The sequence below is a fragment of the Sipha flava genome, unplaced genomic scaffold (genome assembly GCF_003268045.1).
Source record: "Sipha flava isolate LNK unplaced genomic scaffold, YSA_version1 177_pilon_pilon, whole genome shotgun sequence".
Lineage (NCBI taxonomy): Eukaryota > Metazoa > Arthropoda > Insecta > Hemiptera > Aphididae > Sipha > Sipha flava.
Window position 1 is genome coordinate 551,775 of NW_020272091.1, and position 24,160 is coordinate 575,934.

The 24,160-nt window shown below is 30.1% G+C and overlaps 1 protein-coding gene and 1 long non-coding RNA gene across 2 annotated transcripts; one reads left to right on the plus strand and one right to left on the minus strand.

The window, feature by feature from the left end:
• Positions 1 to 1,037: 1,037 nt before the first annotated feature.
• LOC112680560 lies at positions 1,038 to 8,092 on the minus strand. The gene is made up of 3 exons (XR_003148317.1): positions 7,943 to 8,092; positions 5,276 to 5,435; positions 1,038 to 1,180 (listed from the first exon to the last, which is right to left on the minus strand). It is a non-coding gene; the product is annotated as an uncharacterized LOC112680560 (long non-coding RNA).
• A 2,939-nt stretch (positions 8,093 to 11,031) lies between these two features.
• On the plus strand, positions 11,032 to 24,133 carry LOC112680558 (esterase FE4-like). Its single transcript, XM_025550688.1, has 12 exons — positions 11,032 to 11,139; positions 11,203 to 11,367; positions 14,728 to 14,868; positions 15,120 to 15,257; positions 15,326 to 15,476; positions 15,880 to 16,065; positions 18,760 to 18,947; positions 22,686 to 22,848; positions 22,913 to 23,067; positions 23,184 to 23,346; positions 23,612 to 23,744; positions 23,862 to 24,133. Exons 2-12 carry the CDS (start codon positions 11,275 to 11,277, stop codon positions 24,034 to 24,036), a joined length of 1,686 nt encoding a protein of 561 aa, XP_025406473.1. The 5' UTR covers positions 11,032 to 11,139; positions 11,203 to 11,274; the 3' UTR covers positions 24,037 to 24,133.
• The last annotated feature ends 27 nt before the right edge of the window (positions 24,134 to 24,160 follow it).

The window sequence follows — 24,160 nt, forward strand, 5'->3', positions numbered from 1 at the left end:
ATAGCGCAGTTATCGACCTGGTCAAAAAATATTATACCGATTTCAACCCTTTAAATTCAAAATTTCGAAAAATCCTTTCTTAGCGCACGTCTACATCATAATAGCTATCTGTATGCCAAATTTCAGCCAGATCCGTCCAATGGTTTGAGCTGTGCGTTGATAGCAGTCAATCAGCTTACTGTTTTATATATACAGATGGTTTTTAGAAGTACCTAGTAGAAGTATACGATAACAGTACTACTAAATAAATTTAGTCATGTAAAATATTGTAGTACAATAATCACATACCCACGTGTTATTATTTTGATAAATGTCACGACCTTTACAACTAATATAAGTACACGGAGCTAAAAAATATAGGTGAATTAGTATGTTTTCGTCTACAATATATGGATAAAACAAACAAATAATCGTTAATCGTAACAAAATCTGCAGTAGTCTACCGATTTTAGTTATCAATGGCAACAGTGTTTATCTTAATACTTATCTGTTCTGTTTCAACCGTCGTAAAAAAGTGTTAATTACACACACACACACACACACACACACAAATATATATATTATACATATATAAATATATACGGCGAAAAAGTTACTCAAATTGTTTAAAGCAAATGGATTTTTATTGAAACTAAAACATTGTACTTTGTTATTTGATATTTCCATCGTAAAGATGAGATCACTGAAATAAACATATCGTAGAAAATTAATGTTGATGAAACTACAACCATAATAATATTATGTACCATTAGTAAATAAAAAGACTAACATTTTATCTTATCGTTGATTTCAAATTTATTAAAAATGTCATTAGACCAGCAGTTCCCAATCTTTTTGAGACTATTATCCATAAGTCAGTCATGTTAGATATTAACAAATACCTCTTTCTTCCAAAAAAGAGTTAAGTAAAAAAATAACGAGAAAAAATATATATTATGATTATAATTATAATTTATTTTAATTTTTCAAACAAAAAAAAACAAGAGTTTTTATTACAACCAATGAACAACGGTAATGAACGTTAATAAGACGGTTGATATTGCTTTTTTTATCAATTGATTTAATATTAGGTTCAGTTTCTATCAATGCACATCTTATGTCGTATTCCAAGTTCAATCGGTTTTTTGCTTTTGTTTTCATTGTTACCATTGTTGAAAATCCAAGTACACTAATAAACAAACTGCGAACAACTGATGGTTAAAAATTTAAAACCTATAAATTAAATATCGATATCATTTTATATATAGGATATAAAGGCGCGTCCAGACGGAGCGGCTTTTGCCACGCGGCATGAGTTTGAATACATGAATACATTTTTCGTGGCTTTTTTTGATGCCGCGCGGCATAATTTCCGATCGGCCTAGTTGGCAGTCTACATCAAAGGAAAGCCGCTCGCCTATGCCGCGTGTGTGTGGACGTATTTTCGGTAAAGCCGCGCGGCATCAGTACTTATTTTTTTAATTAGGTATTTAAATTATTTTTTAAATAATTAGCAACAGAACAAACTTTTTTCACTGAGGTAAAACTGATTTTTGTAGTAATCTCCAGAAGACACAATTTTTATTCTATCAAAATGTCGATACTGAAGATTCTGTGTTTTTAAAAATACTATGATCAATAATGAATTTTCAAACATCTTTAATTTCATGTTTTTTAAGATTCAAAAATATAGATTACTTGCTGATTTCGTTCACTTCGTTGCCCATTAAAAATGACACGACTCTATAGTATTTATGAATATTATATTATTATTATTATTATTATTATAGCTTTAAAACAAATCGGGAAATATATGCCGCACTGTGTGGACGCGACGGAGGCCGCGCGGGAAAAGCTGCTCCGTCTGGACTAGTGATAGGAGTAATCGAGATATACAATCGAGATATCTCGATTATCAAAATAATTGACTAAATAGATAATAAGTACTTAAAATTAAAATAAATAGTTTAACCTTTACCCCTCAAAAAATCGTGTTTTTACCTCTTGGGGGATAATTACCCCCAGGTTGGGAACCGCTGCATTAACGGTTGTAATTAAATAACATTCATGATTAGTGATAATTGTTCTGTGGTCAAATCATATTTTAAAACGATAAGAAGACACATTATTCAGAAAAAATTATTGCAATATGTGTCTCGTAATTACATTACAAAATTTTAATTAATAGTTAATTAACCGTCAAAATTAGCCATGCTGCTTTTATATCAACATAAATGTGTACACTAATTAAAAAATGTTTGTTTAATCGCAAAGTTTTATAAAACGGATACTACTCGGCATGACAACGCGACCGTTCCTGATTTGTTCACATTTCCCAGCCGTCCAATTTATCTGTCGAATGATTAATGCAATAATCCAATCATGCCGCATTCATTGTCTATGGTATTACTATTGTAATATATAATATACATGTGTTTGACAAACGATCTTACTGTGCAATATTTTTCTATCGTCACTTTTATCGTTCGTCGTTCAATGTTGAACCAACACGTTTTTGTTATTGTATTATGTTTTATGTTTTTCTGTCTACTATTGCAGCAACATATGTCAATACATTTTTTATTGTGTCAGATATAATACAATTGGGCTCGGGTTTTTACAATTTTAGTACTTATATAATAAATTGATAAAAATCGACTTTTTATCAATCAATTATTTATTCCTCCACTAAAAATGTTGTCAACACTATTCATCTCATTGCCTGCGTGGTCAATTTATCGTCAATCAACCATCTCATATTCATGGAATTTGTCTGTCTATTGTTAATTGTAGTGGTCATTGGCCAACTGTCCAATAAGTCTCCAATTGTCATTCCAAAGTTGTAAGTTAAATTTTTAGTTGTGGTCTGATCCAGTAGCGCAATCAGGAATTTTTCATGGTGGGGGGGTCTGACAATATACAATGACTAATATACAAATAATAAAAAATTATAATATATATATATCTAGAATATGATATTAATATACTATTATACGTACCAAGGGGGGGAGGTCCAGACCCGAAGTCCACCCCTCTGGTTGCGCCACTGGTCTGATCACGTTTAGGTTTAATAGTATTTGTCCGATTTTTTTGTCAATTCTGTGCCATTACACCAGACCAAACATTTAATCGTAAATATTACCTCCTATACTATCGTGTGTAAATAATTTTTTTAAGCCTGTTAGAAAAATATTGTCTAAGGAGTCTGGTTAAGGATAATAAAGTTCTTTTCCTCATAACGCACACGTAGTATATTAGTTAAATTACCTCTCTACAAGTTCTGAAGTGTTGACATTGTAATTAACCGGTGGGTGGGTAGATGTTGAGTGTCCGATCTCTTACAGTGGTTATCGAAATTTTAGCTACACATTTTATTTGCTAAAAATTTAATTTCGAGCAACATTACATGATCTGATCTTTCGTTCTAGTCACTTTTTTCACCGAAAATTATAAATGTTAAAAATTAATTTCCGTTAAAAATATGTGCCATGAAAAAAAAAAAATAATTAAATTAAATTCTGTATCTATTTTTGAGAAGTCATTACAATATAATTTCAAATAATTCAATTTAATAATTTAACATTCCCAGATATGTCAAGTTTTGGTTTTATAGTTTTATATACAAGTAGTTATATCGTTGGATATCCGAATTTCAGTGAACCTACTCATAATTTATTGAAATTTATTTAATAAATATGTATACTTTTTATTATTATTTTTGAAATTAAATTAGGTTTTCAATGTTAATTTTTTTTAATTTGATCAAGTACTGGCAGTGAAATAAAAAGTTAATTTTATAGAAATAGAAGCTCTGCAAATAAATAAGTAATTTATATTTCGTATCACATTTATCGTTTATATGCTGTTGAAATGCAATATAATTAAATTCAATAAAATTTAAAGTTGTTATCAAATTATGATAACTTATGAACTCGATTGCGGATCAAGATTGATTGAAAATAACAGCGAAAAGTTTTCTCGGTAAAAATGTACCTTGATGTTAATTAACTTTGAATATTTTATTTATTACGAGTGTATAACCCTGGTGGCCCGATTACATTATTACATATTATCGTAATTGTTATCTATCAAATTTTAATATTTACACAATCATAGTGACTAGATCAGGGGTTACCAATTAATATTTTTGTAGGGCCACATTTGGAATTTTGAAAATTTTCAGGGCTATCAAAATTCTATGCATATATTTTTAAAATATATATTATAATGCACACATTTTTCAACAAATGATTTATGCGAAATGTCATAATGATGTTTAACATTGAAAACTTTAATAATAGCTACTGTCTGGTGACATAACAAAATGGCAAGGCCCTTGAGTGGTCCGATAAAATAAAACAAATAATAAAAAAAAAAAATATAATTCCGTCTATTCAGCTAAAAATTGTCAGTTTTCGAATTCAACTTTTCTTCTCTTATTATACAGAATCAAATTAAAATTAAATTAAACACGAATATAAATAAATAAATAATAATAATATATATTATATAATATAAATTAACACGAAGCAAGTAAAAAGTACAATGGAAATGAAGTCAACGCGGGTCGGCGATAATTGACGGACTGGCGTCAACGTAAAATTGGAACATTTCGTAAAAAGGCCTCCTCCCCCATTCTAACTTTAAAATATGAGCACAGAACTTAGATTATATATTTACTCTATTTACAATGTTAATTGTCAAAAATCTAAAACAGAAAAAATTAGTTACTTATATTGATACATTTGTTTACTTTAATACTTAGATTATACAAAAACAACAATTTTGAAAGCAAAATAAATTATTCCTAAGTGAATGATTTAACAATTATAAATAAATGGATAGTAGGGTATCAAATGAAACGCTGTGTTTTATTTTTATTGCTGCATGTTAGATATTAGTACTGTTGAAGAAATATAGATAAAAACTGGATGTAACGATTGATAAAAAGTAGTGAAGAAGTATATAAATTTATTTAGTGGAAACGGATATCAGTGAAAATATCATTTATTGGAAACGTGGGTTGATGGAAAAAGGAAATGTCCACTTTTGGTGGAAACGTGTTACGCCCGGCAGGTCAGGTAGGATAATGGCCCTTACCACTGGATATTAAACCGTATTATTTTTAATAAACAGAAAATAAATGGTTATTTTTTACCATAAAAACACAAAAATACGGAATTAAAAATAATAGGGATACTAGATACTGTAATACTGTATGATAACATTAGCCACAACATAAATATATGTCTTAAATTATTTTTATTTATAGTTTGTAAATGTAATTTAATTTTACCTTAAAATTTGTTGCCTTCCATTGGCTCCACCAAGTAAAATATTCTGGCGTCACCACTCCACCTGCCAGTTACTTCATTCACCTAATGGTGGTGCTAACGATTGTGATGATGGTTGTTGAATCGATCGTTTCTATCATCTAAAAGGTTTTTTTTTATTTACTGCTGAAACAATACAGCTTTAGATTAAATTGATATTACGTAAAAGAAAATTGCGAAATAAAAAAACTAGTACAAAATCATCGTGTTAACATACTTATATAGTAATGTAATGTTTACCTCATTGTTCATAGCTTAACGAAAAAGGTAACGTAGTTTGGAAAAAGAATTTCGAAAATTATTTGAACATGACAATTATTCTTAAGGAAACAGCATATTATTGGTTAGCTCCACCGAAAGCGATTCGGTTAAAACCGTATCCAAATCCAAACTCATACAAGAATTAACATTAAAAATCGAACATCATACTTTTTACGGTAGAGTTCCATCGAGAATAGAATACTTGGCCAGACCAAAAATTAGGAAGCCGCAATCGGAGCCCCCTACAATCGTAAATAATAGAATCAAAATTTATTCCATGAAATGAATGGTGGAACCATCCAAATCAAAATCATAAGCAAGACACATACACGCAAGGTGCATGGACACAATAAAAAACCACAGATACTTAAATACGAACAGACTCTACTCGAAAACAAACGCAAACGAAGCCAAGAAGTTCCGAGAGGAATGACTCACAAAAAATGCTAAACCAAAAATACGTATTATTGACGTTCCAAAAAATGATGAAAGAAAGTTGACGTTGTGTCAAGTGTGTCAAGTGAAAGAATTTAACGAAAGACTGAGCAGAGTATCAGATGCGAAATAAGCAGGGATGGCACATAAACCTTATGTTCGTCCAAGAGAACCTAGGTCTTCGAGAAAGCAAATGGTACCCATAGAATTTCCGTAGATTGAACGGCTGTTCAAGCCTAAAGCACTGTTGCCAGAGACAATAATGGACATAGAATTCGACCTGTACCTGATACGGAGAAGCACTTTGAAAGCGAAACCGTCAAAACGGATAATCGAATTGTCCCGGCCAAAAGTTAATTAAAATTCGTAACATTTATTTTTCGGAACTTAATTTTAAATGTTCATTGTATATGCAATAAAATAGAAAACAATTGTTCCAGATTTAAAATTTCAAATAATAAATTAACTGCAAATGCTACAATTATTACTGCTACGTGACAGGATCACTTCAAAATAGATAAATGTTCGACCATTTCGTAAATGTATTACATGTAGCCAGAAAAATATCAGAAATCACACAAGTTTGTACTAGAAAAAACTCAAATTATGGCGTGGGAAGAAATAGAAACAGATGGTAAGGAATAAACAAGATCAACAGCTGAATAAATGCTATTGAAAATTGTGAATTAAGTGATGATGGTTGTCAGGGGCGTATTTAGAAACTTCTTATGGGGGAGGGGGGCACAAACAAAGTTCAAAGTATACATAGTTATAACTTTTCCATCTCAAAAAACTGTTGTTTGCGTCAGAATCGCTCCTACGAATATGGTGGTCGGCGGCTCTGACTCGCGTAATGAAGGATCAGGTAATAATTATCACTGTTCGAATTATATATAAAAATAAACAAAAACCATATATCTATATGATGATGCGCCCGAGTTCGGGTACGTAATAATATGAAAAAACGCAAGTTGGGTCCCGAGCTATTTGATCGCTTAAAATAAACACGAGTTGGGTCCGCGATGTTATTCGATAATACTCGAATTGAGTCCGTAGTAATTTCCAGCAATAAGTAGTATTAATGTAGTCTTAATAATAATCGGTAATATTTTATCTTACAATCTTATAATCATATTGTAACTTGTCAGTATACCGGCACGTGTCAAGGTTAAAAGTCCATCTAATAAAATATAAAAAGTATAGCCTGTTTTTTGTTGTTGTTATATTACATATAAAAATTAAATTATGGCTTTCATGTCAAGCGAAAAAGGTAAAAAAATTATCATTAAAGACGGATTAAAATTTCGCTTCCACAAAATTTTGCGGAATGATGTACAACGTTGGAAATGTTATCTTAATACCAGTAAGTGTTTTTTAAAACTATTTTGCACTTTAGACATAATAGAGAAATGTAACGTACATAATCACCAAAAATGTGATGAGAAGGTTCTGAATAGACAAAAGTTAAGTAACTCGGTTAAAAGAAAAGCACAAGATGATATTTCTACACGACCTTCAAAGATCATTAGATCTGAGTTGAAAAACAGTGATATACTTTCGATAGACACTAATGATTTGAAATTAATAAAAAACAACATCTAGGCTAGAACTAATAGGCTAGAATATATCGGGACCCAACTCATGCACTCTATAAAATATATTGGGACCCAACTCATGTACTCCACAAAATACGTCCGGACTCAATTCATGCTGTTTTTGAAATCTGGGACCCAACTCGAGTGTGTCCAATAATATTACAATAAATAATTAATCATATTAATACAAAATAAAGTGTAATAATAATACGGGCGCTCTTGTTAAATAAATAATAATAATATTCACAATAACGTCTTATGGGCGTAAAACATACGAACGATATATAATCTTAATCGGAATACAAACATAAATAATAAATAAAATACAAAATATATCACCAGCCACAGGATGGTCAATCTGATGTCTACGGACAATGGCGCAACATCACACAGCTACACCACGATGACGATGACGATCCGTTCCAGGAAAATATGGCCGATAGTCGGCGAAAACTTCGAACGACACACAAATTCCGCGTGACGACCAACGCGAGAAGATTACACAGAGATGAAAGTGTATCGCGCGCGAGTTCACGTAAAAGACAAAAACCGCAAAGGCCGAGTCGCAGACCGGTCATCAGGACTGCCCCGAGATGTAGAGGGGGTGTGTGTCATGAAATTCTCGAAAGTTCGAGACGTTCATGGCACAATGTACGACATGCTATGGAGCGAAAATTCAAACCGTTGTGGTGTTTGAACAACTGTCGTTATTCATAACCAAATAATCAAAACATAAATTTATAATAAAACATATTTTTAAGTATAATTTTTGTAATTACAATAACTGAAGATGTCTGGGGTGTTTATTAGCATATGCATCAACTACGTCTTCAGGTTTTTTAATTATTTCAGGGTGTTTATTAACAGGTTGACTGCCATGTAGGATGAATTGACCCAAAACGAACTTTGATGAAATTGCCATTATCATTTTTCATAAATTCTTGTATTTTGATTTATGATTTAAATAAAAAATATCAATTTTATAAAAAAATGTCATAGGACAATATTTCATTATACTACTTTGTTGAGTAGTATTATACCGTAAAACGTATGTGGGGTTTATATACCCTACATGTCCTATGTGGAATACGTAGGGTGATTAAACCCTACGAGACGAAAACATATTATGTACCCATTTTTGATACTTAGTAACTTTATTGAATACCTAATAATAATAATAATAAAACAATATAATAATAACCCTTAATTTATTTATACTTATTATGTACCATATACATTATTTTATTTTATTTTTATTATGCTATATATTTACCTCATAATCATCATCATCATCGTCATCATGTAATTCAGCATCGCTATTATTTAACCTATCTTCAATTAATCGGTCCATAATAGGTACTTTTATTGCAAATAATAATTAATTTATAATAAAATTACACTTACCACTTACGTAATTTATTGTATAACGGTTCGTACAACAGTGCTATTGCGATAGTCGACAATGACTAATGACAGTCCACAAATAACATTTTAAATTGTATTTATTCAATTTATATTAAAAATACTGAACATCGATAAGAATATGATTTAATATATTTGGAAAACACGGTCGCTAAAATAAAAATATATTTTATTTCATAAAGAGACATTATATCTCAAAACCATTTCATAGAACTTCCAAGGAGGCCACGTTAAAGTATTTTTCCATATAAAACTATACATTGCGATGGATCTCAGAACCCTACGCGGCCTAGAAATATATTTTAATTGTAGGATCTGAAGACTCTACAAGGCCTGACAGTAAAATATACTGTAGGGTCAATAGATCCTACTCGGCGATAATAGCAAGCCTTGTAGTTTTAGCGTGGCAGTCAACCTGTTAAACAATGCTAATCCGTTTAATCGGTGGTATCTTATTATCATGAAATATTGATAGTCCAATATTCCACCGTGTGCCCGTGCGTGAAAAATAAGAGAACTTACAATAATAAATAAAGTATAAAATACGGTGGATGGAGGAGGCACGGGCCACATGGGCCCATTCCTTAAATACGCCGCTGATGGTTGTAGTGTTAAACATTTATTACTTGCGTGGTCAAAAACGTCTTATGAACATAACAAGAACGTGTTACCTCGAGTTGTTAGTTATTAATTATCTCCTCGTATCTTAAGCAAAAAATGAAATCATCTACAGTATTATAATTATTACTATTAATTAACATTAATTATTTTTTAAATCTGAATGTAGCAACCATATATTAGGAACTATATAAACGGCAAAGTGGATAAAGCAACTAGGAGGAAATGTTCAAGTAATGTTGTCATCTCAGATTTGTTACAAAAATGTTTAAAGAAATGCGGTTAAAATTGAAGTAAGGTATTTAATATACCCAGGGATGTATTGGTACGTATACGTGGGTATACGGCGTAACCACATCAACAGATTTTCGATTTTCGGCATATACCTAATGTAAAATATTATTTTACGGGTATACGCTTCTAAAATAACTAGAAAACAGAAAAACTAATAATAATTTAACAGTACATTGGAAAAAATTGTTATGAACCATGAAATTGATTGAAATATTTAGCTGATGGAAATTACAGTGTACGCTATGTTTAATGTATTTTATTAACTGTAGTGAATAACATTGAATCAAATAGTATGGAGTGTGAACATTCAGCTTATGGTTCTTAAATTTGCATCATGCAATTTATAACGCGCTGTAAATGTATATCTTGTGGTGTTATATTTTATAGTCTTATTAGAAGTTATAAACATGTAGTTACAAAGGATTAATTACATTTTTTCAAACGTATCGAGAGAAAACAATTGTCGAGCGAAACAAGAAAATTTATTTTAGGATTAATATCCATATTTTTTTAGTGCGTATACCCACAAATATATTTACCAATAAACCACTGAATATACCTAATTTTTGTATATTATAATTTCTACTTTATACAACGTTGTGTTTCAGGTGTGCAATTACCAATATAAATGCTATAACTAAATATATAACTAAATTAGATGTTTCATTATATTACAAAATCAGTATTTTACGAGATGACACAGATAATCGTCAGTATCATGCTTTTGATTGACAATAAAATAAATACGTCAAGTAGGTCATTCATATAGTGTTGTGTTGACATAACTTAAAATAAGATTCGTTATAGAGAAGTTAAAAAAATTTGAATTTTTTCCAGGTATTTTCGGATCGGTATCTAAAACAATATTTATAATTTATCAAATTTTACAACGATTGATGTACCCATCAAATAAATTATGTGTGAATAATAACAAGTGTAACTTCGTATATACTTACTTATCTGCGAGATTAAATACTTATGTAATATCTTATCATTAGCTTATCATTATCCAATCAACTACCAACTCGAAAAATACTATAATTGTAACTACGGTCTAAGATTGTCTTAATGCGGTATTATAATAAATTGTAATATATATATAAATATATTATAATTTATAATTAAAAACATTAAGCAATCAATGGCATTCAAACACATCATCGAACAGCATTGCAGCAGTACGAAACCATGAATGCATCTATGTACGGTTGTATTTGATCTCTTCTTTTCTTTAAAAATTAAATTATTTTATACCAATCGTCTAGCGTTCAACTAATTATTAAACACTTAACAAAAATCTGTGATACCATTCAAACAAATATTATACCCATCCGGTTATGCCGAAGTTGAGGGAGTCAATCGTCGTGTGTCGTCTCGCGGCCGTCTTCATTTACAACAAACTAACCGGCTTCTTGTCCAGAACCGTTGTGGTAAGATGTACTTAACTTCTTAAGCTTTAGTTAAGCCAGGAGCTTCGGGATTTGAATGGACCCATATTTGCAAAAATTACAATATATTTACAAAATATCATAATTTTACACTTTTTTTTTATTTTGTTATATAAATATCGAATGCAAAATATTAAAATTAGCTTAATTGATAAAATTAAAAAGAAAAACTTACTATAAAAATAATGTAATTTTATCGATGAAAAGAAAAACTGATTTTTTCGTCCGCATATGACATGGGTGAATAAGATTTAAATAAGTCGTGGCTGATCTACAAATTGGAATAACAATAAAGTAAATGTTCAATTTGTACAAAAATTGTATAATATATTTATTTAAAGGCTCCCATATATATATTAGGCCCTGAAGTCTCACATGGTTCTGATTTTATAAAATATACAATCCATATATTCAGTGCTCGAATTGGGAAAAATTAAGTAGCTCAGTCCAACGATTTAAAAACTGCGTTCCATGTGCGCAATTATTTAACACCGACCCCCACACCCCTCTAACAACATTACATATATTTTGAATACCACTTTTCAGCTATATAAATATTTAAATTCCAAATATTAATATCGATAATATTAGTAACAAACCATTCAATGAATACAGCATATACTAAATAATATCCGTATATACCAGACATTACTATTTATATTTTTTTCTGAAATGTCAACGTCGTCGCTTATCATAACCAGCATACAATCTTTTATTATGAAAATATACTTTCTCATTTGCCTTAGGTACCTACTAAGCGTAAACATAATTATATTTACCACACATTTGAATCAATTTTCAACCAATTATATATTTTGTATATTGCTAAGCACGGGTCGTTAGGTCAACGCATATTGCATGTCTGCATAGCACGGTTCTATCTATAACTGTGCTGCGTAGTCGACTAATCATAATTTCGGCTTACATAGGCTGGGCTCTAAAAATTGATAATACAAGCGGAAATTAACGTGCTAATAAATGAATATCAAAATTAATTATGTTATTATAAATCGTAGTATTCCTTATAAAATTGATGTTAATTGAAATCTACATTTTAATAAAAATTATTTTGGACATTAGTTAGGATGAACATGGCGTCCCCCGTTCCAGCGAAAAATATAATTGGGTTACGCAAAAAAAAAAAAATAGAGGAGCTCTGTCCCCCTGCGTACCCCCCCCCTCCCCAGTTCGAGCACTGATCATTACCATTAACGAAACAAAAACAGGAGTTTTTGAATTGCTAGATGAATGAAATGAAATGTATAGTATTTTATACTACAAACTAACTTTTTAATTTTTATCATTACGGTTATGTATAAATTTCTTATTTTGAATATAAATAAAAAGTCGTTTCTCTATATCAGTATTTAATTACTTTTGATGGGTGTGATCCCTCATCTCGTGGTTCCAGACCCTCAAGGTGAGAACCACTGGTCTAATTTATACTTGATTTCCCGGGGATGTTAAATTATAGTGCACGAGAATATGTAGACTGTTATATAACTGGAGAACATTAATTAAACAAATATCATTTTCACATACATAATTTACATTGACATAAATTTAAAACATAAATTTAGAAATGAAACTCTTGTAGATTTTTGGTGTGCAGTATATAATGAATATCCAGAACTTTCAATTAATGCAATAAAAAAACTATTACTTTTTCCTACCACTTATTTGTGCGAAAAAGGATTTTCTAACATGGCCAATATTAAAACAAAACAAAGAAACAAATTAGATGTCACACATGACATGCGCATCAGTTTATCTGAAATTGTACCCCAGTGGGAAATTTTATGCAACAGTGTCCAAAATCAAAATTCACACTAAATTTTCTATTATACTAATTTTTTGTATTTTTTTATAATTTATTTTATTTATTTATTTACTAAGTTATTATTATTCAGTATATTGTATTCGTATTAAATTTTATAAAAAACTCAATGATAAAATGGATTATAGAAAAAATCTTATTTATTTACGGCATAATTTTTTTTAGGGGGTGGGGGAGTCGCGTACCTATTAAAGATTAAATTTATGGGTCACCATTGCAAAAAGGTTGGGAAACGCTGGTCCAATTAATATAAGATTATACATGTAATATATATACAACGATTCGAAAAATAAACGTTCAATATATAAATATCATTTAAAATTAGCAATATTATAAAAACTTCAAAATTTAAGTTTAGAAATTAACAAAATTAACAAGATTCTCAAAAATCTATAAATATGAAATTATATGCATTAAGTTCAAAATATGCAAAAAAAAAAATGGTTGTATTTAATCGAAAATAAGCCATATCGTTGACATTCTGAAAACCAATTAATTTGGACTTTAGTAAAAAAACATGTAAAAGCATTCAAACCTATCCTAGTTATTAATTATAAATTTAGGCCTTTATAAAATTGTTTGGCCCAAGGCTCAAAATTATTTTAATTCGGATTTGTATATTGTATTATATACAAATTTTATAAATTGTACATTACCAAAATATTTTTATTTTTTTTATATAATTTTCAAAAAATCTTCTTTCGACAAATAATTGTATGTAAATATTATCAACTAGGTAACAAAATATTTTCGCTGGGCAACATTTGTGTCATTTAGTTATCTAGTTTAATAAATACACTGCATACAAGAGGCGTTCTCAGGATTTTTTAATGGGATGAAATATCAAAATTTATTTAAATATGAGGCAATCTTGGGGCTAAGCCTCCATACTTTCTTTTTTTGTATAAAACAACCGTGTAGTAAATTACTAATGTTTGTATATCTAATACGTTAGTGCAGTGTTTCCCAAACTTTTTTGACTCACGGCGCCCTTTTTGATGTAAGATTTTTTCAGTGCGTCCTTCCTCAAGTCATAACATGACTAATAATTATTATAAGGAAAATGTTAGACCAGATAGTATTTCATGACGGCACGGTGCCCCTGTACAGACATTGTGGCGCACCAGGGCACCATGGCCCACACTTTGGAAGCCGCTGCGTTAGTGTGTTCTATTATTTTTTAAGGAATTATCAAACAAAATACAAATTCGAAATTCTGAATACTACCAATGAAGTGGCTTCTAAGGTCGTGGCTATGATTATAATTGATTAATGATAACATAATTATTACATAATGTAACGTGTTTTATATTTTTATAATTTGTTTAATTTTGTTATCTTTTATCAAACAATTCAATAAAAAAATAAAATATAATTATATTTTATAGAATTTGGAGTAAGTTTATTTCAGCAGGCGCAAACGCATCGTTGTGCACGGCCGTATTTACGCCACTGGTTAAATTTATAAAATTATATCAATTTTACAGGCATTATTTTTTTTTTAGCCTCGAAAGAAAACTACCGTCACAATTGAGCAAGGTACTTTAAATGGACTTCACTACCACACAAAGGTCTCAAATAAACCGTATGCCTGTTTTCTGGGTATACCGTATGCTAGACCACCTGTTGGTTCTTTGAGATTTAAGGTTTGTAATGAAAATGTATCTTTTTGATAAAGTTATTTAAATCTAATACTGACATTAATAAATAATCACATTAAATAATCACATTTTATTTCCATAATTGTATAATTGTACATCAAGAATAAATAGTGATTAATAATAATGTAAAGAAATTGCACCTAACATTAGAAATTCACATGTTTACTATTTATTTTGCACTGTACATGGACCTTTGTCATTTGATGAGATATTTATAAGTATTGATTTTGTATTAGCCTCCTGTAAAACATCCTGGATGGTCTGGGGTGTTCAATGCATATACGCCAGGGAAAATGTGTATGCAGTACTATATGTTGACCAAAAAAATTTCTGGAAGTGAAGACTGTTTGTTCTTAAATATATTTGTACCTCAGGTTGTAAAAATATATATAAGTAGTATTATCTATTAATTTAAATTAATTATAGAGTTATAATTTACTAGGAGAAGTTGGATGAAAAAAAAGCTGTTATGATATTTATACATGGAGGAGCATTTAATAATGGATCTTCATCACCTGAATTTTACACACCGGATTATTTGATTGATGAAAATATTATTGTAGTCACATTCAACTATCGTCTTAATGCCCTAGGTATATTTACTATAATAGTATTTTATTATTTATGTTACTATAAAAAATATTCAAAATAGAAGTCTTAGGCATTAAATGATTACGCCTGTTATAAAAATTCTTGGCCTAGACTTTTTTGCGGACCATAAACAGCTGTTAGGCAAAATTTTTCTATGCAGCTTATTATCAAATGCTATAGACTCTCTTGTTCTCCGATTACTTATTAATTTAAAGATTCTTCAACATTCTATCTGTACACCTAGATCCTTTTCATACCCAATTTTAAAATAACTATACAAACAACGAACCAATGAGGTTTTTAATGCTGTTTGTCAATGATAACCCTTCCTTTAAGTATTATATTTTAAGTATAAAATATTTAAGATTAAAATGTATTCAATACAATTATTGATTTTATTTTCAGGATTTTTAAATTTCGATATTGATGAATGTCCTGGTAATATGGGTTTAAAAGATCAATTATTTGCATTAAAATGGGTAAAAGCAAATATATCAGCATTTGGAGGTGATGCGGAAAATATTACTATTTTTGGAGAAAGTGCAGGATCTGCATCGGTTCATTGTCATACACTGTCTCCAAGATCTACAGGTTAGTAAACAATTGGTTTGCAAATAAAAAAGAAATATTACTTTATTTTATTCTAACATATTTTAATTTATAAGAACATATTTTATACTTTTTAATTTTCGTAAAGTTAATTACGATTGTATCCGTTCTTTATTGTCTTCATTTGATTGGCCTTCCACCTACCGTCACCTTGACTCTAAATCAGCAGTCAATACTTTCCATGATGTCCTGCATAAATCAATTTTTCTTTATGTACTCCATTCCAATTTCTATGATTCCATATTCCCTCCATTGTTCACTAGTGACCTTCAAAAAATATTGTTTTTCAAAAAGAAAGCCCACGCCAAATTTAAATCTTCATTTTCTGTCCTAGTGTATAATGAGTTCTCTTTATTGCGTACCAAATTCAAATACGAATCTAAAAAATTCTACAGCAGTTACTTTACGCTTGCTAAACTCTCATTAAAATAAAAACCACGTGAAATTTGAACATTTATACACATCAAACATTCTAACAACACTATACCTAAAATTATGTTCTTCAACGATACCTCTTCATCTAATGAACTTCAGTCAACCAATCTATTTTTAAATTATTATTCCACAGTTTATTCACCCCAACCAATAAGTAGAAATATTAAGCATCAAGACATTCTTATTTTTGGCCCTCTTAACAATACTATACTTAGCGTAGATGATATTTTCAGCTTTTTGCAATGCCTGGTTAATTGGCCCAAGTGGTGTTTCCGGCAATTTTCTATACGAGCTAAGATCAGTTTTGGCTTACCCACTTTGGCTTCTTTCTAGACGCTCACTCTACGCCGGTATTTTCTTATCTATACTTAAATTAAGTTCTATTACACCTAACCTTAAATCTTGCTCTCCACCTATTGTTTCCAGCTATCATCCTATTTCCATTCTATAATACATCTCTAAAATAGTTGAGTCTTTGATTCTATCTTCCATACAACTTTCTATTAATCGTATGCTCATTGAGGAAATAGAAGCTACCACCTAAAATTGTTTATTTAGTAACTTAATTTTTAATCTATTTCAGTGCTTACAGTTTAGTTTTAAACGAGTTGTGTTCTGTATATTTTTTCGGTTTACACGAGTTGTATCCGGTGGATTTTTTTGAGTTATACGAATTATGTCCCGAAAAATAATAAATTTACAGGTACCTACATAAGTTGTATACACAAACTGATAATTTTTCAGTTACAATATTATACGTATACCTATACTCGTATTATGTATATAACATTTTATACAAGAAGAAAAGTTGTTCTGTTATATTAATTTATATAAATAATTATAGTATCTGAATATAACAATAAAAATAATTTTAATTATTTGCAAAAATAATAATATCTCAAAAAGTATGAATTTGTAAATAATAATGATCGTAAACGTACAATGACAATCTTTGTAGTTCCACGCACACCTTATCTCTAAATGACAATAATAATGGGTAGAATCGACTTTTTTTCGGTAAGTCTTATATAATATACCTAGGTATATTATATAACAATATAATAGATACATTTCTGGATTTGAATTTATATAAACATTTTTATTTTAATATACAAAATAAATTATTATATCCTTATGTAATATATCGATTTCAATTTACCTCATTTTTAGGAGCACCTAATCTAACCTTATGTACCTCACTTTTATTATTTTGACACAACTCGAGTACCAGAATTTCGTCGGGACACAACTCGTTAACTGCGCTCAGGTTGACATCATCTATACTGACTTTCACAAGGCATTTGATACTGTTGATCGTTTAATTCTTATTCATATACTAAGAGCATCCGGTAATGATCAGCCTCTCCTTTCCTTATTTAGGTCTTACCTCGCAGATAGGTACTGATGAAGGCCTTCAAAATACTTAGCTTTATCATCAGGCTGGCAAAAATGTCCGTTCAATCTTGTCTGTGAAATTATTACTTTGTACTCTTATCAGACCCATTCTTGAATATGACACTATAATCTAGGATCCTCAATATTCTTGTAATATTCAATAATTCGAGCGGATCCAACATAAGTTTTTCAAATTCCTAAGCTTCTCTTTCCATATCCCTTACGCTCCTTATTATTATATTCCTGTTGCTACATTATTAGACCTTTCTTTTTTTACTGACCATAGGCACTCTGCTGGAATTCGGTTTTTAAATGGTCATCAAAAATGTACTATTGATTCTCTTACCCTCCTTTCGCTAACTTCCTTTAAAGTTCCCCGAAGTAACTCTATATCACATGTTTAATTTTACTTCCTCTTGCACCTACTAACTATTTAGTCAATAAATTCTCTGTCATCTGATGTTGAACGTCAATATTGACCCTTCTTTCGTCTTTGATTGATTTTTTTCTTTATATTTGTATTAGTTTTAATTAATTTTCTTGTAAATTCTATATTAAACTATGTTAAATTCACATATATTGTATTTTATCAAGGGCATCGCCCGTATATACCAATATTAAATAAATAAACAAATAAAACCTATCATAATATAATTGAAAAAATTCATATTTTTTATCTATATTTTGTGGTTCACAATTAAAAAATAAATGAATAAATTTTTTTTAAATAAATTTAAATTTCTGAATTGGAGTATTACTATTATTATAAGTTAAATAATATAAGTTTAAAAATAAAATAATGAAATAAAAATAATTATTCTCTACAGTATTGTTTTTTAAGTGTAGGATTATTTCAAAAGGCTATTATGCAAAGTGGATGTATTTTTAACTCCTGGGCACTAAATGAAAAACATAAAGAAGCGGCATATAATTTAGCCAGAAGTTTAGGGTGTCTAAAAGAGGACCCTAAAGATATAGTAGAATATTTATTGAAACTTCCAGCTTCTGACATAGTAAAATTGAGTAAAATTGAGGTATGTATTGTAAATTCATATCAGCATTTTCATTTACACAATTTGAAAAAAAATTGTAATTTAATGAAACACTTTTTACCTAACAGCATATTATTTATTATTAATCATATGAATAAAATTTTATATCATCATTAATATATTTAAGGTTTCAATAATATAGTCATGTACTTTTATCAATACAGATACACTTTAATAAATCATTTTTCTACTGTATAAGATTTTAATAATAGTTATACTAATATTAGTTTAGTTTAATATTATAATTACCATGGTTATTTTGGTTATATTTTTTTATCAAAACTTTGGCCACTTGCGTTATACCGATGTCAAATTTGTTAGCAAGTTTACGAATATACCAACCTCCGCTCAAGTCTTTAAAACAAATAATGTCCATCTTTTGTTAAAAATGTAGTTTTACTCTGACTGCAAACCGATAGAAACTGAATACAAACGTTAGGTATTTATGGTTATCATTTATACGTATTGCAATTTATATCTGGATTTATTTCTGTTAATTTGTATTAATCTTTTATTTAAACTTCATAAATTCAATAGGTTTCTTTCCGTGTTTTCACTGAATTACTCAATTGCGTTCCTTATCGACGTTGTTTCGTAGTATTTTTCTGTTATGAAATCGTAGGGGTAAATACGAGGCGTGTCCAGAAAGTAAGTGTACTAAGGCTCTCAAGGCCACAGGGAATATTTTTTTACTATGTTGGCTACACTGCCGTAAAGATTTACTTCTAAGCTTTAAAACAAGACCAGAACGAGTTCAGTACGTTGAAAACTGTGGTCGCACGAATTTTCTTGTTAAACATGTCGATCGAGTCTGCCGCCAAGTGCGAAATCCGCGCCGTTATCCGTTATCTTGTTGCGAAGGAAAAATCTCCACATGAAATTTTTAATGAGGTACGAACCGTTTATGGTGAAGGCAATATGAATCATACCAGTGTATACAAGTGGTGTAGGGAGTTTAAAAACGGCCGTACGAATGTACATGACAATCTGAGGAGCGGGAGACCGTCGATTTTGACTGACGACATTGTGAAAAAAGTCGAGTATGCGGTCCGTGACGATCGCAGATTGACTCTAGATGAACTTTCTGCAATGTTTCCACAATTGTCAAGGTCTCTGCTCCACGAAACAATCACAGAAACACTTGGATTTCATAAACTGTGCGCAAGATGGGTCCCAAAACAGCTTACTGAACAACACATGTTGAATCGAGTGCAAGCCTCCAGAGAGTTTTTGGAACGCTATGAACTGGACGGTGATAATTTTCTCAAGTCCATTGTTACTGGAGATGAAACTTGGATTGCACACTATACACCTGAAACCAAGAGACAGTCCGAACAGTGGCGTCACACCACTTCACCCTCAACCAAAAAGTTCAAAACCACCATTTCAGCCAAAAAAATCATGGCATCAGTGTTTTGGGACCACAAAGGCATAATTTTGATTGAATATTTACCTCAGGGGGAGACCATAAACGCAGCAAGGTATTGTGAGACCCTAAAAAAATTGAGGAGAGCTATTCAAAATAAAAGGAGGGGTCTGTTAACGAGCGGAGTCTGCCTACTGCACGACAACGCTAGACCCCACACGGCCAATGTCACGAAGCAATTGTTGGACTCATTTGGATGGGATGTTTTGAATCACCCCCCGTATTCCCCCGACCTGGTGCCTTCAGATTACCATTTGTTCACTTCCCTAAAGAAACACATGGGTGGAAAAAAATTTTCAACTGATGAGGAAGTGAAGGAGATGGTCGACATGTGGACAAAGGAGGTGGCGGCAGAGTTCTACGAGGCAGGCATAAAAAAATTAATCTACCGTCTCACAACCTGCATTGAAAGAAATGGTGACTATGTAGAAAAATAGCACACAAATATATTAATGTAACCACGTTATTTTTTTTTTTTTATAAATTTTTTTAAAGCCTACAAAAATTGAGTACACTTACTTTCTGGACATGCCTCGTATTAGTGTCCGCTTCCGTTATAGACAGGTCGAAATACATTTAAATGCCTATATTTTTGCCGGGACATGGTAATTTTATCCGTTAAGTGAAGTTTCACTGTATTAAATTTTATGTTTTAAACTGACATTTTACTTAACAATATCATCTTTTTTCGTGCATATATTTTTAAAAAACCTAGGAAATTAGATTTAGTCGTACAAAACCCTAAATATTTCTTTATACAATGTTTATAATAAGATAAATTTAATTTCAATTATAATAAAATTTTTTTTTTTTTTAATGGCGTTCATTGAAAATTTACAATGTGTACATTATATACAATAAGCAAATGTGATGTGGTAACTAATTAATAAAAACTGCTTTAAATAACTTGAAGGTGGACTTGTAGTCGAGTCATCTTTTACAATGATATTTTTACAAAGTATGAATAGTAAAATAAATGTTATAGGTTGAGAAGATCTTTCTACATCATTTGCGTTTGAGACGTCTTGTGGGGTTGTCTTTGAGGCTAATTATGAGATGAGGTGGTTTAATTCATACGGAGATTCCCTAACCTCTTGTAAAAATTGATGGCTGTGTCGTGAACGATTTTGATTTGGAGGTCATCATGGAGAAATTTGTTCATTACGTACCAGGAAGTTTTAGCAATGATACGCAATCAAATTGATTAGAATGCTTGAATCGTTTGAATATTTGATTTTTTGGTTGGGCTCTTGTATTTTTTATAGAATTCAACTATGAAGTTTATTTAGAAACGATATTAAGTTAATAGATTTTTATTAAACAGTTTTAATACTCCCCAAAATAAATACCTAAAGCGTAGATTACATTGGATGAATTTACTCGCTACTTATCTGCGAACAAAATCGCGCGCGACTAAGCGTGTTGTCCTGATTACATTACAGCTATAATCGCTAGTAACGTAGTCGCAGGTATTTGCGCATGTCACAAGTTGCTAACAATTCAATATATTAATACTGATATATTAATTTAAATGATTTGGTTTAGTTTTTGGTGGAATAGCCATTCTCATTTGAGTGTCTTTTTTTATTAATCCATAAACCATTTGTAAAAAATTATCGAACTGGACCACGTCCATTCTTAGAAGATTTCGGTTGGCTGCCGTATCTTCGTTTTTTAATTATTTTATTAATGTACTGGATGCACTATAATTTTCTCGTCTAGCAATCCAATCTCTGATCCAAATTCTTCTCTTATTTCTAGTTTTCCTTTTTTTCAACTCCTGACGTAATAAAAGAGATATAACAACAACATCCGCGTTAACTACAGTCACTTACATCTTGCAAGTTGCAACCATTACTGTCTACTAGTAACAAGTATAGAGCACATAGCGATTTTGTTAGCAATGTCGATTACACGAAGCGATTTCACTCGTTAGAGAGTAAAATAGCCAGCGAGTAGTAGCAAAAGTTGACAGGTTGTCAACTTTAATTGCGGTCGAGCAGCGAGTATGCAACACGCGGCGACTAAGCAACTAGGCCAATTACATTGAGCGATTCTAATAGCAGTGAGTTGATTCGTCAGTAATTAGCGAGTAAATTTGCCCAATGTAATCTACGCTTAACTATACCACTGTGTTAAGTATATAAGTTATTTTGATTTTTCATTACCTACTCATATCATTGAGTGTTTTTTCTTAGAAAATGTTTTTTATTATGATGTTTTAACTGGGTACATTTATTTAATTATTTTTGTTGACTAGAAGTTAGAATGAATATTTATTTTTTATTTTAAAGGGCGTAACCGATTTTCGAAATTATGAATTTGTTCCATCCATTGAAAGTAAAACAGTTAGTGACAGATTTTTACCTGATCATCCTGATATTTTAACCAAATCTGTATCACCAGTACCTATCATTATTGGAATCAACAATTTAGAAGGAATGATTGCATTTGCAGGTGAATTATTAATATTTTTAAATTTTACACAGAACGAAATAAATTTTTATGCATTTACTTAAAGAAAAATCAACGAAGAAACTTATTAGTACTACTGAAGAAATAAGAAATTTATTTGAGGATAAATATGATGAAGAAATTATTAATAAAGTGAAGAGTTTTTATTTCGACGAAGGTAATCCGGAATATGGAACAACTAAACTGGAAAATGTTTGTCATGTATGTAAAATTAAATAAATTATAACGTTTAGTTTCTATTTAGATATTATGAATTAATTACTTATGTATTATTTTCTGTTAACGAATAATTATAGTTATATTTATTTATTGACTAGTTGTATAGTGATGGTTTTTTTTCAAAAGACTTTTATCATGGATTTAACCATCTTCTTTACCATGGCACACCAGTTTATAATTATGAATTTAAATTTGATGGAAATATTAATATGTGTAAAAAAATTCTCTCCGATTTAAAACCTAATTTAAAGCAATTAAAAGGTAGGTAACACCTTATTTATTATTGTGTTAATAACCTATTTGTATAAACTGAATTATTAGAGTAGATAATTCACAATAAAATATTTGAATTATTTATAAGAATATTAAAATGGTTACTAATATATTTTATCTTTACGGAGTTCTTTAACTATAAATGTGCGAGAGATTTCACCAGATTAATTTTTAGTAATCATTTAATGAATTTAGTTATGTTCTATATTATGTTAATATCCTATAAACATAAATTTAATTCAATAATTCATAGGTGCGTGTCATGCAGATGAATTAAACTATTTGTTTTTTGGACAAATTATTGGATATACACCGAACACTAATTCGCCAGAGCTCAGGATGTGTAGAATGCTTAGTAAACTATGGGCTAACTTTGCAAAAACCGGGTATGTTAATGAGTGAAAAATTTTAAGGATTATTTTTAGATTTTAAATTGTTTGTTTTTTTTATGTGTGAATCAATTAATATATTATTAAAAATTATTTATTTTTACTGATTTTTAGAAATCCGAATTCATTGGATTTAGGTTTTGAGTGGATCCAAACAAGTTTGGACAAACCTAAATATTTATCATTGGATGGTGATGATACCTGTATGGTTGACGGATTAATAAAAAGTTCTAGTGTGAATTTTTGGGAAAATATATCAAAAACAGTTCAATATAAACAAAAATTTTGATTTTTTTTATATTAGACTATAAATATTTGTCGAAAAATCATTAATAATTATGTTACAAACTGTTATATTCATTTCTAATATAGAAAAATGTATACGAGTAGTTGTTATTTTATTTTATTATACT

Excerpts from the sequence above, each read along its gene's own strand:
- LOC112680558 (XM_025550688.1), top strand. The coding sequence starts at position 11,275 with ATGCCGAAGTTGAGGGAGTCAATCGTCGTGTGTCGTCTCGCGGCCGTC. Across the intron at positions 11,368-14,727 it reads TCTTGTCCAGAACCGTTGTG|CCTCGAAAGAAAACTACCGT; the intron begins GTAAGATGTACT and ends TTTTTTTTTTAG. Across the intron at positions 14,869-15,119 it reads TTGGTTCTTTGAGATTTAAG|CCTCCTGTAAAACATCCTGG; the intron begins GTTTGTAATGAA and ends ATTTTGTATTAG.